At 41.7% G+C, this 17,101-nt stretch overlaps 1 protein-coding gene across 3 annotated transcripts in view; it reads right to left on the reverse strand.

The window, feature by feature from the left end:
- Positions 1 to 17,101, reverse strand: part of spdya (speedy/RINGO cell cycle regulator family member A) — a 79,788-nt gene that overhangs the window by 37,903 nt on the left and 24,784 nt on the right. For all 3 annotated transcript variants that reach the window (XM_068019509.1, XM_068019517.1, XM_068019525.1), the window contains exons 2-4: positions 11,584 to 11,831; positions 9,006 to 9,064; positions 8,218 to 8,303 (exon numbers count right to left, since the gene is read on the reverse strand). In XM_068019509.1, coding sequence (XP_067875610.1) covers positions 8,218 to 8,303; positions 9,006 to 9,064; positions 11,584 to 11,818 — 380 coding nt within the window. In that variant the 5' untranslated portion in view covers positions 11,819 to 11,831. The remainder of the gene's footprint in view (positions 1 to 8,217; positions 8,304 to 9,005; positions 9,065 to 11,583; positions 11,832 to 17,101) is intronic.

Here is a 17,101-nt window from a genome sequence, read left to right on the forward strand (position 1 = left end):
TGGTACAATTTAAGCTTGTTATGGAGAAAGAAATAGACAAGTTGCAAAAAAAGATTTTGGATTGGGGAGAGTGAATTTTAGTAAAATAAGGCAGGATCTGGCCAAGGTAGACTGGAAAGAGTTACTTGTCAGGAAATCTACAGAAGAGCAGTGGGGGGCATTCAAAAAGGAAATGCGGAGGTACAGGCCCAACATGTTCCCTCAAGGGTAATAGGTAGGAGCAACAAGCCCAGAGAACCATGGATGACCAGAAACATTCAGGATACATTAGTCATTGGGGACTCCATAGTTAGGGGAACAGATAGGAGGTTCTGTGGGAACGAGAGAGACTCACGGTTGGTATGTTGCCTCCCAGGTGCCAGGGTTCGTGATGTCTCGGATCGTGTTTTTGGGATCCTTAAGGGGGAGGGGGAGCAACCCCAAGTCGTGGTCCACATAGGCACCAACGACATAGGTAGGAAGAGAGATGGGGATTTAAGACAGAAATTCAGGGAGCTAGGGTGGAAGCTTAGAGCGAGAACAAACAGAGTTGTTATCTCTGGGTTGTTGCCCGTGCCACGTGATAGCGAAGCGAGGAATAGGGAGAGAGAGGAGTTGAACACGTGGCTGCAGGGATGGTGCAGGAGGGAGGGTTTTGGTTTCCTGGATAATTGGGGCTCTTTCTGGGGTAGGTGGGACCTCTACAAACAGGATGGTCTTCACCTGAACCAGAGGGGTACCAATATCCTGGGGGGGAGATTTGCTAGTGCTCTTCGGGGGGGTTTAAACTAATTCAGCAGGGGAATGGGAACCTAAATTGTAGTGCCAGTGTACAGGATGTTGAGAGTAGTGAGGTCAGGGATATGGTTACAAGGACGCAAGAGGGCACTGGCAAGCAAGAACCTGGTTTAAAGTGTGTCTACTTCAACGCCAGGAGCATCCGGAATAAGGTGGGTGAGCTTGCAGCATGGGTTGATACCTGGGATCTCGATGTAGTGGCCATTTCGGAGACATGGGTAGAGCAGGGGCAGGAATGGATGTTGCAGGTTCCGGGATTTAGATGTTTCAGTAAGAACAGAGAAGATGGTAAAAGAGGGGGGGGTGTGGCATTGTTAATCAAGGAGAGTATGACAGCGACAGAAAGGACGTTTGAGGACTCGTCTACTGAGGTAGTATGGGCCGAGGTTAGAAACAGGAGAGGTGAGGTTACCCTGTTGGGAGTCTTTTATAGACCTCCAAATAGTTCCAGAGAAGTAGAGGAAAGGATAGCGAAGATGATTCTCGACAGGGGCGAGAGTAACAGGGTAGTTGTTATGGGGGACTTTAACTTTCCAAATATCGACTGGAAATACTATAGTTCGAGTACTTTAGATGGGTCAGTTTTTGTCCAGTGTGTGCAGGAGGGTTTTCTGACACAGTATGTAGACAGGCCAACCAGGGGCGATGCCATATTGGATTTGGTACTGGGAAATGAACCCGGCCAGGTGTTAGATTTAGATGTAGGTGAGCACTTTGGTGATAGTGATCACAATTCGGTTAGGTTTACCTTAGCGATGGGCAGGGACAGGTATATACCGCAGGGCAAAAATTATAGCTGGGGGAAAGGAAATTATGATGCGATTAGGCAAGATTTAGGATGCGTAGGATGGGGAAGGAAACTGCAGGGGATGGGAACAATCGAAATGTGCTGCTTATTCAAGGAGCAGCTACTGCGTGTCCTTGATAAGTATGTACCCGTGAGGCAGGGAGGAAGTTGTCGAGCGAGGGAGCCGTGGTTTACTAAAGAAGTTGAAGCGCTTGTCAAGAGGAAGAAGAAGGCTTATGTTAGGATGAGACGTGAAGGCTCAGTTAGGGCGCTTGAGAGCTACAAGCTAGCCAGGAAGGATCTAAAGGGAGAGCTAAGAAGAGCAAGGAGAGGACACGAGAAGTCATTGGCGGATAGGATCAGGGAAAACCCTAAGGCTTTCTATAGGTATATCAGGAATAAAAGAATGACTAGAGTTAGATTAGGGCCAATCAAGGATAGTAGTGGGAAGTTGTGTGTGGAATCAGAGGAGATAGGGGAAGTGTTAAATGAATATTTTGCGTCAGTATTTACAGTAGAGAAAGAAAATGTTGTTAAGGAGAATACTGAGATTCAGGCTACTAGGCTAGATGGGATTGAGGTTCACAAGGAGGAGGTGTTATCAATTTTGGAAAGTGTGAAAATAGATAAGTCCCCTGGGCCAGATGGGATTTACCCTAGGATTCTCTGGGAAGCTAGGGAGGAGATTGCAGAGCCTTTGTCTTTGATCTTTATGTCGTCATTGTCGACAGGAATAGTGCCGGAAGACTGGAGGATAGCAAATGTTGTCCCCTTGTTCAAGAAGGGGAGTAGAGACAGCCCTGGTAATTATAGACCTGTGAGCCTTACTTCGGTTGTGGGTAAAATGTTGGAAAAGGTTATAAGAGACAGGATTTATAATCATCTTGAAAAGAATAAGTTCATTAGCGATAGTCAGCACGGTTTTGTGACGGGTAGGTCGTGCCTCACAAACCTTATTGAGTTTTTCGAGAAGGTGACCAAACAGGTGGATGAGGGTAAAGCAGTGGATGTGGTGTATATGGATTTCAGTAAGGCGTTTGATAAGGTTCCCCACGGTAGGCAATTGCAGAAAATACGGAAGTATGGGATTGAAGGTGATTTAGAGCTTTGGATCAGAAATTGGCTAGCTGAAAGAAGACAGAGGGTGGTGGTTGATGGCAAATGTTCATCCTGGAGTTTAGTTACTCGTGGTGTACCGCAAGGATCTGTTTTGGGGCCACTGCTGTTTGTCAGTTTTATAAATGACCTGGAAGAGGGTGTAGAAGGGTGGGTTAGTAAATTTGCAGATGACACTAAGGTCGGTGGAGTTGTGGATAGTGCCGAAGGATGTTGTAGGGTACAGAGGGACATAGATAGGCTGCAGTGCTGGGCTGAGAGATGGCAAATGGAGTTTAATGCGGAAAAGTGCGAGGTGATTCACTTTGGAAGGAGTAACAGGAATGCAGAGTACTGGGCTAATGGGAAGATTCTTGGTAGTGTAGATGAACAGAGAGATCTTGGTGTCCAGGTGCATAAATCCCTGAAGGTTGCTACCCAGGTTAATAGGGCTGTTAAGAAGGCATATGGTGTGTTAGCTTTTATTAGTAGGGGGATCGAGTTTCGGAGCCACGAGGTCATGCTGCAGCTGTACAAAACTCTGGTGAGACCGCACCTGGAGTATTGCGTGCAGTTCTGGTCACCGCATTATAGGAAGGATGTGGAAGCTATGGAAAGGGTGCAGAGGAGATTTACTAGGATGTTGCCTGGTATGGAGGGAAGGTCTTACGAGGAAAGGCTGAGGGACTTGAGGTTGTTTTCGTTGGAGAGAAGGAGGAGGAGAGGTGACTTAATAGAGACATACAAGATAATCAGAGGGTTAGATAGGGTGGATAGTGAGCGCCTTTTTCCCTCGGATGGTGATGGCAAACACGAGGGGACATAGCTTCAAGTTGAAGGGTGATAGATATAGGACAGATGTCAGAGGTAGTTTCTTTACTCAGAGAGTAGTAAGGGCGTGGGTGGAATTGAGGAACGGAAAAGGATCTAAAACTGTAAGAGGTGTTGTGTATAGACCCCCTGGTAGCAGTTCTGAGGTGTTAGATTGTATAAATGCACAGATTAGGCAAGTGTGTAACAAAGGCAGAGTAGTATTAATGGGGGATTTTAATTTACACACAGATTGGGAGAGGCAGACTAGCACCTGTCAGAAAGGTAGTGATTTTCTGGAATGTGTCCGGGATAGTTTCCTCAGCAATATGTCCTAGATGTAACAAGGGGACAGGCAATGTTAGATTTAGCCAAATTTAATTGGTAGCCTAACTCTGCGTGAACATTTATCAAATAGTGATCACAACATGATCGAGTTCAAGGTAGCATTTGAAAGTGAAAAGCACTAATCAGCTACTAGAATTTTAGACTTGGGTAAGGCTGACTTTACTGGGATGAGACAGAGACTGTCCACGGTAAACTGGGTAGATCTGTTAACGGGTCAAATGACTGAAGAACAGTGGAGAATATTTAAAGAAACATTTAACGAAGTACAGAGCGAGATACCCCTGAGAGGAAAAAGCTCCACTTCACAGAAAAAACAGCCATGGACAACTAAAGAGATTAGGGATAGCATCACACAAAAAGAAAGGGCTTACAAAAATGCAAAACGCAGCACAGATCTGGCCAAATGGGATCGATACAAAGACCAGCAAAGGGTCACAAAGAGGCTTATAAGAGCTACTAAAAGAGATTATGAAAGGAAACTTGCAAGGGACATCAAAATCAATAAGAAGAAATTTTATAGTTACATAAAGGGAAAGCGGGTGGTCAAGAGCAATGTAGACCCACTAAAAGCTGTAAATGGAGATATTGTCGTTGATAATGGGGAAATGGCAGACAAGTTGAACAATTACTTTGCCTCAGTATTTACAGTTGAAAAGGAGGATAACTTGCCGGAAGTCCTGAAAAAATTAATAGCCAATAGGGGACGGGGACATAATACAATTAACGTAAGTAAAACATCACATATAAGATAATCAGAGGGTTAGATAGGGTGGATAGTGAGCGTCTTTTTCCTCGGGTGGTGATGGCAAACACGAGGGGACATAGCTTCAAGTTGAGGGGTGATAGATATAGGACAGATGTGAGAGGTAGTTTCTTTACTCGGAGAGTAGTAAGGGCGTGGAACGCCCTGCCTGCAGCAGTAGTAGATTCGCCAACTTTAAGGGCATTTAAGTGGTCATTGGATAGACATATGGATGAAAATGGAATAGTGTAGGTCAGATGGTTTCACAGGTCGGCGCAACATCGAGGGCCGAAGGGCCTGTACTGCGCTGTAATGTTCTAATTCTAATTCTGATACCATGAGAAGGAAAAGAGAGGCTTTTAGCAAATACAAGGAGAGCAAATCAACGGAAGCATTAGTGCAGTACAGAAAGTGTAGGATGGAGCTTAAGAAAGCAATTAGGAGAGCAAACAGGGGATATGAGAAAGCTCTGGCTGGTAAAAGTAGGGAAAATCCCAAGATATTCTATAAGTATATCAATGGGAAGAGGATAACCAGGGAAAGAGTAGGACCCATTAGGGACCAAGGGGGAAATTTGTGGGTGGAGCCAGAGGACATTGGTAGGGTGTTGAACGAATACTTCACATCTGTCTTCACCCAAGAGAAAGAGGATGCGGATATGGAACTTAGAGAGCGAGACTGTGAGGTTCTTGAGCAAATTGTCATAGGGAGTGACAAGGTATTGGAGGTTTTGGAAGGCTTAATAATGGACAAATCTCCAGGTCCGAATGATTTGTGTCCCAGGATGCTGTGGGAGGCGAGGGTGGAGATTGCAGGGGCTCTGACCCTAATTTTTAATTCCTCTCTGGCCACGGGGGGAGGTGCCAGAGGACTGGAGAACAGCTAATGTGGTCCCACTATTTAAGAAAGGTTGTAGAGATAAGCCAGGGAACTACAGACCAGTGAGTCTCACGTCAGTGGTAGGGAAACTATTGGAGAAAATTCTGAAGGAGAGAATCTATCTCCACTTGGAGAGGCAAAATTTGATTAGGAATCATCAGCATGGGCAGAGGGAGGTCATGCCTAACAAATTTGATTGAATTTTTTGAGCATGTGACCAGGTGTGTAGATGAGGGTAGTGCAATTGATGTAGTTTACATGGATTTCAGCAAAGCCAGGTCCCACATGGGAGACTTATCAAGAAAGCAAATGCACATGGGATACAAGGTAACTTGATAAGGTGGATTCAAAATTGGCTTATCTGGAGGAGACAGAGAGTGATGACAGACAGCTGTTTTAGTGACTGGAAGCCAGTGTCCAGTGGTGTACCACAGGGATCTGTGCTGGGTCCCCTATTGTGTGTCATTTATATAAACAACATAGATGACTATGTGGGGGGTAGGATCAGTAAGTTCGCGGATGACACAAAGATTGGCCGAGTGGTTAACAGTGAGGTGGAGTGTCTGAGGTTACAGGAAGATATAGACAGGATGGTCAAATGGGCAGAAAAGTGGCAGATGGAATTTAACACTGAAAAGTGTGAGGTGATACACTTTGGAAGGAGTAATGTGACACGGAAGTATTCAATGAATGGCCTGACACTGGGAAGTTCTGAGGAACAAAGGGAGCTTGGCGTGTTTGTCCATAGATATCTGAAGGCAGCAGGGCAGGTTAATAGGGTGGTGAAAAAGGCATATGGGACACTTGCCTTTATCAATCGAGGCATAGATTATAAAAGCAGGGAGGTCATGTTGGAGTTGTACAGAACTTTGGTAAGGCCACAGCTGGAGTACTGTGTGCAATTCTGGTCGCCACATTATAGGAAGGATGTGATTGCATTGGAGGGGGTGCAGAGGCGATTCACCAGGATGTTGCCTGGGATGGAACATTTAAGCTATGAAGAGAGGTTGGATAGGCTTGGGTTGTTTTCGCTGGAGCAGAGAAGACTGAGGGGTGACCTGATCGAGGTGTACAAGATTATGAGGGGCATGGACAGGGTGGATAGGGAGCAAAAAGTTGAAGGGTCAGTTACAAGGGGTCACAAGTTTAAGGTGAGGGGTGGGAGGGTTAAGGGGGATTTGAGGAAGAACTTTTTTACCCAGAGGGTGGTGACGGACTGGAATGCCCTGCCCGAGAGAGTGGTAGAAGCAGGTTGCCTCACATCCTTTAAAAAGTACCTGGATGAGCACTTGGCACGTCATAACATTCAAGGCTATGGGCCAAGTGCTGGCAAATGGGATTAGGTAGACAGGTCAGGTGTTTTAATGCATCAGTGCAGACTCGATGGGCCGAAGGGCCTCTTCTGCACTGTATTATTCTGTGATTCTGTCTCTCTGCTTGTTTCCTATTGTTTAAATATTTGCATCTCCCTTGATCCTCCTTCTTATTTTTCTTGCAGAATGTTTAAGAGCCAGTACACAGAAAGACAAGTAAAAAGAATGAGAGAATGGGAGATCAGCAGACAGTAAAAGTTTTTGTTATTTTTTGCTTGTGCGTAAAATAATAAGTAAATTTTGATTTAGTGAGTACCATTATAAAATTGGAAGGCATATTCAATGAAGGAGAGTTCATCACTCTCCATAAAATTTTGTCTGCCGTGTTGAAAATCCTATTACCAGTGAATACAATTTTAAAATTCTGATCATGTACAACCCTAACAACTGATTACTTGAATAAATTGGTACAGAACTGGTTTAGAATTCTGCCTCCTTGACATCTTGTCATGCTCAATATTACAAGAGCATCAATACCTTTTAGCAGTAGTTGAAAGTAGCCTTACTGCTAATAGAGATACCCATCCCAATTCAGATTGTTCCCAGGCTGCCACTTTTAGAATTTACATCTACAGTGCCAAGGAGTCAAAAGTAGCAGAAATTTAAGGACCACTGAAGCAAGTGCATCAGAATATTCAGTTTTGAGACTAAATAGGTTAAAAAAATAGTTTTAGTTTACAAATCTGAATAAATTACATTAATGAAATACCACTGAAGTAGAAATATTTATTCAATAGTCTTTACTCCATGCAAGTGTTGTTAAAATCCATACTCAGCAGCTACCTATTATTCTGTATGTGCTTCAGATTTAACTTTCATTTACATAAAAAGCTTCCTATTTTATGGAAAAAACTTATATAAGCTAATTTATGGCACATAACCAGATGTTAACTACAACAATATGAATTTTTTGGAAACTTTTATCAGCATCAATGTAATTCTAGCATCCCTGCAACTCACATGTGTGGTGAAAATACAAACACAGGGTTTTCCAAAGAAATTCTGAAGTAAACTAAATTTTTGTTACAACCTACTATCCATTTGGAAGCATTACTTACTATTGGAAAATACATGCTGCCCTTTATTCTGTAAGATCATCCGACAAGATGTTAAACCTAAGTCCAGTCTGCCTATTTAAATGTTAAAAGATCCCAGGTAATATTTGACAAAGAAAAAAGAAATGTCCCAGAGTCTTGGCCAACATTCCTCCCTCACTAATACTATCAAATATCGATTAACTGGCCATTATCATTTCTGTTTGTGGGATGGTGCACAGGTATCTTGACATGGTATGGTTCCATATAATCAGATGTTAAATTAAATCCCAATAATACATTTATCTTTATATTTCACTACAATAAAAGAGACCTATTATATACAGAAAAAACTAAAGCAGCTATACTTACAAAGCAACAAAGAAATTCATTCTTGTTTGTTCGCTTATTTCAAAACCAGCTCTCTTGAAATAAACAAAGGTCATTGCTAAAAGATACTGGGAAAATGAAAAGAAATGCATTACTAGCCTCAAAATAAACAGAATTTTGAATATAAATATGGCTACAGTTACACTATAGACACCCTGGTATCTGTAGAGTCAACTCTCACTGAAGCAGAAGCAAAATATAGTATGAGAGGTACCTTGCTTTAATTGCACTGAGAGCAATGACAAAGGAGCACAATGCAGCAATATATAGACACATGCAGTGTTTTGTTCCCTGGTTGTTGTTTTTTTGTTTAGTAATAGCCCATGTGCTTTTAAGAAAAATTAAAAATTAAATTTTACAAAATTCCCAGGAGGTTTGAAGCCTGGTTTCACATCTCCCAGCTTCAATACATTCAGGAGTCAGATTACCAGCTATACTGCAACTTTTACATTGATGTACAACATAATTACAGATGAGGAGGGACACTTAGTCCGTCTAAATTCATTCATCAAGAAAAACCCTACAGTTCATCCATTTCGACACTTAACTGTTTCCTTAAATAATTCCAGGGTTTGCGCTTCCAATATTCTATCTGGAAGACCATTCCATATGTTGATTATTCTTTTTATGAGGAGCACTTTGATATCAGCTCTAAATTTACCTTTCATGGCTTTGAATTAATGCAGAAATGATTATGCAGCATAATCACACCTTATTGATTCTTTTTTCAAATCTGAGATAGGACTGATCAGGTTTTCTAAATGATGTACCTTGTCAGAGACCTTACAGCAGCAATCCATCCACAGGAAGTCTTGTATTAAGTCATCATCTGTGAAGTACCAAAAGAAAAAAATAAATCTTAATGCTATAAATAGAACTTTCATATAACTGAATATATTAAAAAGTATTTTTTTATTGCTGTATTGCTGTATATATATATTTAACAGGATTAGAGAATCAAGTTGTCAAGGTAGTTTGTCTTGATAACCTGTTAGGGAAGCAGCAGGAGGGTAACAGACAGCTGTGGTACATAACTTGTCATGTCTGCCATTGTAACATTTTTGCTGGCTGGAAAATTCTGTTGGGTAGATCTATAGTTTTAATTCTTAATCCACCCACGTTGGAATGGCAGTCCTACCTTAATAGGAGGAGCAATACACTTTATTCGTTTTTAATTTTTAAATGATGGTTAACTTAATTGTACAAATTTTAGTCTTCTGAAGTGGACCTGCATAACTGCTCCCCTGCCTCTGCCTATGATGCCCTTACTGCTTCCAAATCACTCACCATCTGTTTGAATCTCTGCAGTCCAGGATGGCCCAGAGTGAAATTACAAACAAAATTATTCGTGACTCTGTGCAATGTGAAGTAGAAACTTTAAAACAGCTCCATAACAAACAAATAAAAAATAGTGGGATGTATTTATCCCTATTCATTTTTAGATGAACTGCTCAAAGTTATTGGAAATTGTGGTGCCAATCTCCACTAAAAAGAGATGAGCCCCAGTTCTCATAATATGACAATTATTATGTACCTATGTCATAAATAGGCAAAGGCACACAACCCAAAGGGGTAGAATTTGTGCTAGGTTGCACTGGTTTTTCCAGTTTAAACGACCAAAAATCAGCCAAACCAGCGCAAAAGATTGTTGAAATTCAAGCACAAGCGTCTAGTGCATATCAAGTTTCCGCGATCTTGTGCACTGGTTCAGAAAGCATCATGCTGGAACCAGCCCTGGCCATAAAACTGTCCAGGCCCCCAGACTGAATTAAAAAGATTTTAAGTATTAAATAAACTATTTAATTTACTAAGAAACAAACTACTGTACACTAATGAAACTTGCATGTCAGCCTGCCTCAGTTCATAGCACTCTTGCCTCTGAGTCAGAAGGTTCTGGGTTCACAGCCCACTCCAGGACTTGAACACAAAAAATCAAAGCTGACACTCCAATGCAGTACGAGAGAGTGATGCAGTGTCGGAGGTGCCATTTTTCAGACGAGATTTTAAACTGAGGCTGTGTTTACACTCTCAGGTGGACATAAAACACATGGCTCAATTCTGAAGAAGAGCAGGGGTATTATCCCCAGTGTCCTGGATATTTATTCCTCAATCAACATCACAAAAATAGATTATCTAATCATTATCTCACTACGGTTGTGGAAGCTTGCTGTGCACAAATTGGCTGCTGTGTTTTCTCTATTACAACAATGACAACACTTCAAAAAAGTACTTAGTTGCCCGTCAAATGCTTTGAGATGTCGTGAAAGGCACTATATAAATGCAAGTTTTTCATTAGTCAATGGCTCTGTATAATCTTTTAAAGGCATTTTGAGAATGTAAACAATAGGAGCAGGATTAGGTCGTATGGCACCACCAGCCTGCTCCTCTATTCAATAAGATCATGGCTGATCTTCTATCTCAAATTCACTCTCCTGCACTGTCCACTTATCCCTTGATCCCTATAAAGTCACAAATCTGTCAATTTCAGTCTTGCATGTACTCAATGATTGAGCATTCAAAGTTCTCTGAGGTAGAGAATTCCAAAGATTCACAACCTTCTGAGTGAAGAAATTTCCTCATCTCAGTCCTAAATAGCCAATCCCTTATTCAAAGACCTTGACCCCAGTTTTAGACTCTCCAGTCAGAGGAAACAGCCTCTCAGCATCTAGTCTGTCAAGCTCCTTAAGAATATTATATGTTTCAACGAGATCACCTCTCATTCTTCTAAACTGCAGAGAGTACAGGCCCATTCTACTCAATCTCTCCCCAAGGGACAACCCTTCCCTCCCAGGAATCAATCTAGTGAACCTTTGTTGCACCCCCTCAAAGGAAAGCATATCCTCCTTTAGGTAAGGAGACCAAAACTACACACAGTACTCCAAGTGTGGTCTCACCTGAGCCCTTTTCAGTTATTTAAAATCGGGTTACTCACTGGTGGTGGACTAGGCACCCTCATTAAAAGTTCTTTTTTTTTTGTGATAAATCCATTTTCAGTTGTATTAATAAAACTACACCAAGTTTCCATTCATAAACATATGAAGGATTTTTTTATGCAAGAAAAAATAATCATCTCTAAACACTGCCCAATAGCACTGGTTCATGGTAGACATTACATTCTGTGGTATGCAAATGAGAATGGAATGCAATGAAAACTGGCACAAAAAAATTAATTCAGAATACTAGATTGTATTCAGATTGCTGATTGCACCCAAAGTGGAAATTCTACCCCAAAGTGTTTAATTTGTGGCGACACCTGAGGCACCGCCTTTTTAAGCTACTTATGTAAATATTTTCATGATACATTCCTGCCTTTAATATAACATTTCTCCCTTTTTGTATCGTACATACCGAATAACTTGAAGAAAGCTGCCATTTCTTGCCGCTGAATAATGAGACAAGGTCCTCTCGTATGTTTGGGCTTTGAAATGACATTCGTATTCTTTCCATGCATTTTCTGAGCTTTTTGTACACATGGTTGCTTTAACTTTGTCCCTTTCCTTTGCTGGTTTGACCTTGATCCTACAGGTTTCATGTGGACAGTAATTGAAGGTGGAGTCTGGCAGCAGAATTGGCTGTTCCTCATAATCTTCTAAAAACTAGACCATAATACAATATTAGGCCCTATTAGAGTCTGTTAAGGATCAATTAGCTGATATGTATGTCTCCTAATTAATGCTTGAGCATTTATATTCCAAGGCTACATTCTCAGTCAGCTTGCCAAATGGAGCAACACAGGGCATTGTCTATTAGAATTACACCACCTGCTGACTAACCATAAATGGTGTGGATAATCGTCATGGAAGTGGTCGCATGTGAACACGAATGCATTCACTCAGGCATTGTATCACCAATTCCCCATGCGGTGAATTCCAGATTTTAGCTGCATCACTGCAAAAAGTAATAAATCGAGGCTAAGCACTAAAGTGATAGGGCAAGGGAAAGTTATCTGACAAGTGATTCTAGCCTGATGTCATGCAGGTTCTCATGACTGTGTCAATAGTAACATCAGCAGAGGATAGGCAGTATATGTCGAGCTGAGAGACCGAACAAATAAATTAAATGAAAATCATTTTTGTAGTTTGACTGATAGTATGCTATTGCTTAGTGTATAGAAAGATGAATAGATACAAGTTTGACTCCCATTTCACTCAATTCCTGTGAAGCCAAGCAGTGAAGAGCTGTGAAGTTGTGGCATTTACCAATAGCATCGGGAATAATTAGAGCAGAAATTTTTGCCTCAGTAGTCACTACCATCCTTACAATTGACTACTCTGAACACTAGCAGCAGCAGGTGAGATGGACGAAGAAAAGAGAATACAAATTTGTACAAATATTTCATATAGTTAAAAATAATTTAAATGTGCTACAGGGGAAGTTCCAAGAAGGAAACTTATAATGTTGACAACAACAACTTGCAATTTATGTAGTAAAATGTCCCAAGCTGCTTCACAGGACTTTTATCAAACAAAATCTGACACCGCGCCACATAGGGAGATATTATTGCAGATGGCCAAAAGCTTCAAAGAGGTGGTTTTAAGGAGTATCTTAAAGGAGGGGAGAGAGGGAGAGAGGTTTAGGGAGAGAATTCTAGAGCTTAGTTTCCCGGCAGCTGAAGTCAAGGTCACCGAGAGGCCAGAACTGGAGTAGTGCAGATATCTCAGACTGATGCCAACCTATTTTGCACCTCCTTTCTATTTGTATCCTATCCAAATTCTTTACTCCCTCTCTACTGCAACACTAACTTCAACCTCTCCTTTTTATCTATTTGTATTGTTATGAAAGTACTTCCATTTTTTGTTACATTTTTGAGGACTTATATTTAAATTGTGGAAATGGATTCATTTTTTTGAAGGCTGAAGAGTTCATAGTTACTGGACTCTTTTTTTAAAGTTCACCGAGGGGACACTTGAGATGTTGTTGTTGAAAACAACCTTATGCTGGAAATCATGTGATTTAAGATAAATAAACAACAGAAACCTTGGACTACGGGGAGATGTTTACAGAGAAGTGACGAGGCAAGATTTATGAGGGTCAGGTGGTTTTTGGCCTGTTGTTTGGAGTTTCACTTTTGGAGAGGTTGTTTTTGGTTTCACTTTGGACAGATTTTGGGGTGTGGTTAGTGTTAAAAAAAACAGTTGGAGTTTTAAAAATCAACCTGAAGGACAAAACCTCTACTCAGCCTTTCCCATCTCTTTGAAAGCCTGACAGTTTTTCCATCTCTTTGAGAAGCCCTTAGAAGCGAGGGTAAGAAATAGAGAAATTGATAACGCATTCCTCCTGAAAGATCTGCCCGAAACCCCGGTTGCCACATTTCTGCTGAGACACTGGAAAAACCTGCCAGATAAATCCTCAACGCTTTCTGACCGAATTGCTCCAGAGAAAGCTCTCAGTGATAGCCGTCTATGTGAATTTGGGCTGCCAAACCAAAAAAAGGAAAACTGACTCCTTTCCATATCTTTTTTTTTTAAGAATTAGCAAATATTTGGCCAAAGTATATTTTGTCTTTTTTGGTAACAGAGCTCGAAAAAGAAAATCTGTATTTTTTTCTGGTTAATCGGGGGGGGGGGGGGGGTGTGAGAGGCTATGATAAAAGGGAACTTTCATATTTCAATCTGTGTGTTAATGGTTTGCTTCGTTACTGGTTATGTCTTATTTTATAATAAACTGATAGTTTTGTTGTTTAGTAAAGAAACCTAGTTGGTGTATTTTATTCTGGGACTAAAAATAGAGTCTTGATTGACTATCGGTAACTGGATAAACATTTAAATATATGTTGTGACCTGTGGAGAAGTGGAACTAGAAATGACAGTGCACTCCTCCCACCTCGGTCATAACATATAATTAATTGGGGCTCTTGTGGGATAACCCAATGTCAACAACATAAATTGTAAGTGGGGTAATAATAATTGAAAAAGAGGAAAATTTAAAAATAACCAGATTTCTTGTGCATAAAAGTAAAGTCTACCCTATCAGAATGTTTTCGTTAGTTGCTATAACCTTTCTGGGTAAGGAGGATGTATCCCTGAGTGATTTGAGAAACTTAACCAAGGTTATACTAAAGGATTTGGCAGACCTGTTGGCATGAGAGTTAAAACTAGGAGCTAAGAAAGCAGACATATTTGAAGTAATAGCATAACATTTGCAATTGGAAGAAGGAGGCAAACCAGAGGGTAGTGCAGTTGAATTAGCTAAAATTCAGTTGCAGATGAAGCAGCTTGAACTTGACAAAGAAAAAGCAATGGAAATGAAAATACCTTGAGCTTGAGCAGGAAAAAGAATTGGAAAAACCTAAGCTTGAACAGAAAAGAGAATTGATCATGAAAAAACTTGAAACTGACAGAGAGGAAAGGGAAAAAGAGAGAGCATTTCAAAGAGAAAGAGAAGAAAGGAATTCAAAGTTAAAAAGCTGGAACTAAACCAAAAGAGTGACCTTGACTCCAAGGAAAAGTCTAGTGAGGAAAGATCTGACTCCAGCCCAGGATCCAGTGGCTGTGGGGATGGTGGGAAGGGGTTGAAGGGCGAAAGTGACAAGTTTGGGGAGGAAATTCAGGGTAGGAATAACATTAATGTCTGTCAGATTGGCATATAAAACAACCATTGTGGGGGTTGGGAAAGGACCTCCTGCTTTTGAATTTTATTTAAAAAATTTAACAAGATAATTTCCCTTTAAAGATTCAAATTTCTGTTAAGGGCTTGGAGCCTTTTCAAAATGGCGCCGATGCTTGCGCCTGCGTGGAGGCCACCTCCTCTACATCATCAGGTGCAGCCGCTCCACCCCCTCCATTTAAATGAGCCCCCGTGTGTAATATCATGGGGGCTCTGCAGCGGCTGCTCAGTGCAGGCAGGCCGCCGACTTCAAAGCGCGCCGTTACAATGTGAGGCACGCTGATAAAATTCAGCCAATTTGTGTAAGCCCTACCGAAATTTGAGGAAAGGGATGTAGAGGCATTTTTCATTTCTTTTGAAAAGATAGATGAAGTGGCCAAAGGAAAGCTGGACATGGCTGATGCAAAGCAGGTTGATGGGCAGAGCTCATGAAGTTTATGCCGTGCTTTCTGAGGAGCCATCTGCTGATTATGAGATGGCAAAAACGGATATTTTCGCTGCTTATGAGTTGGTCCCTGAAATTTACCGGCAGAAATTTTGGAACCTCTGGAGACAGTCTGGGAAAACTTATATAGAATTTCAGAGGGTAAAGCAAATTAATTGTGATTGTTGGATGTGGGCACTAAAGGTAGAGGCCACATATGAGAACCTTAGGGAACTAATTCTCCAGGAAGAATTTAAAAATTCACTCCCTCCGTTAGTAAGAACCCATGTAGAGAATCAGAACGTTTTAACAGCCAGACAGGCAGTGGAAATTGCTGATGATTACGAGCTTGCTCACAAGCCCAAACCCTTTGTGTGACACCCCCACAAACCCGAGGATAGCTGGTGGGAAGGTGAAAGGAAGGCAAGTAGCCGGGGACAAGAAGAGACAGCTGGAAATGCCCTGGGATCTCCTCCTCAGGCCAGAAAGGAAGATGCTGAGGGTGGCAATGAGGTCCACAAGCCTAAATATTACCATTGTCACAAGGTGGGACACCTTTGTGCAGAATGCTGGAAGTTGTGGGTAAACCCATGGATCTTATTTATTTATTTAGAGATACAGCACTGAAACAGGCCCTTCGGCCCACCGACTCTGTGCCGACCATCAACCATCCATTTATACTAATCCTACATTAATCCCATATTCCTACCACATCCCCACCTTCCTCAATTCCCCTACCACCTATCTATACTAAGGGCAATTTATAATGGCCAATTTACCTATCAACCTCCAAGTCTTTGGCTGTGGGAGGAAACCGGAGCACCCGGCGAAAACCCACACGGTCAGAGGGAGAACTTGCAAACTCCGTACAGGCAGTAGCCAGAATCGAACCCGGGTCACTGGAGCTGTGAGGCTGCAGTGCTAACCACTGCGCCACCCATTATTAGGGTACACAAAGCCAAAGAAGAGAAAGGGGCCTGACTGAGAATACGACAGATCAGGCTGTAGCTCTGACTGCAGCTGTAAGGCCAAGTACAAAAACTGCTGTGAGTGCAGGGGATGTGAACAAGATACCTGAGAGTTGTAGGGAATTCATGTCAAAAGGAAAAGTAACTTCTTATCCCTCAAATGAGCCAGGTAAACCTATAGTTATACTTAGGGGTCAGGAGCCACCCAAACTCTTTTGCTGGGAAAAGGCATAACTTTACAACAAGTGAGCGCACTGAATGCCAAGGTTTTAGTGAATAGTACTGGCGGGGAGTATATATCCGTACCTTTGTATCGGGTGCACCTAGATTGTGACCTAATGTCTGGAACAGCAACTGTAGAAGTTGTCCATAGTTTGCCTGGAGATGGAGTTGACCTACTCCTGGGGAATGATTTGGCCAGAGCGAAGGTAGTAGCTTCTCCAGTAGTCATGGAAAAACCAAGTGAAGTTAAAGAGACAGAACAGTTGCAGGAAAAGGTTCCAGGAATTTTTCCTTCATGTGTAGTGACCTGAGCAATGGCTAAACAATTTCCATTGTTGGAGGTAAAGTTGGCACCACAGTCAGATAGTCAAATATCTGAAACTTTCTTCGGGGATTTGGATAATCCTAAGGAAATGTTCAATAAATCTTCTCTGATCAAGGCTCAGCAAGCTAGTCCAGAGTTAAATAAAATGGCACAATCAGCTCTCACGGAAGCTGAGGCAAAAGAAGTTCTACTATATTAACAATGGGATTCTGATGAAGTGGAGACTTCCTCACAGACCTGCAGATGAAGAATGGGTGGTTGTTCACCAGATAGTGGTATCGGCCAAGTATCACCAGGAAATATTAAGGATAGCGCATGAAG

Source organism: Heterodontus francisci, chromosome 3, assembly GCF_036365525.1.
Source record: "Heterodontus francisci isolate sHetFra1 chromosome 3, sHetFra1.hap1, whole genome shotgun sequence".
Taxonomy (NCBI): Eukaryota; Metazoa; Chordata; class Chondrichthyes; order Heterodontiformes; family Heterodontidae; genus Heterodontus; species Heterodontus francisci.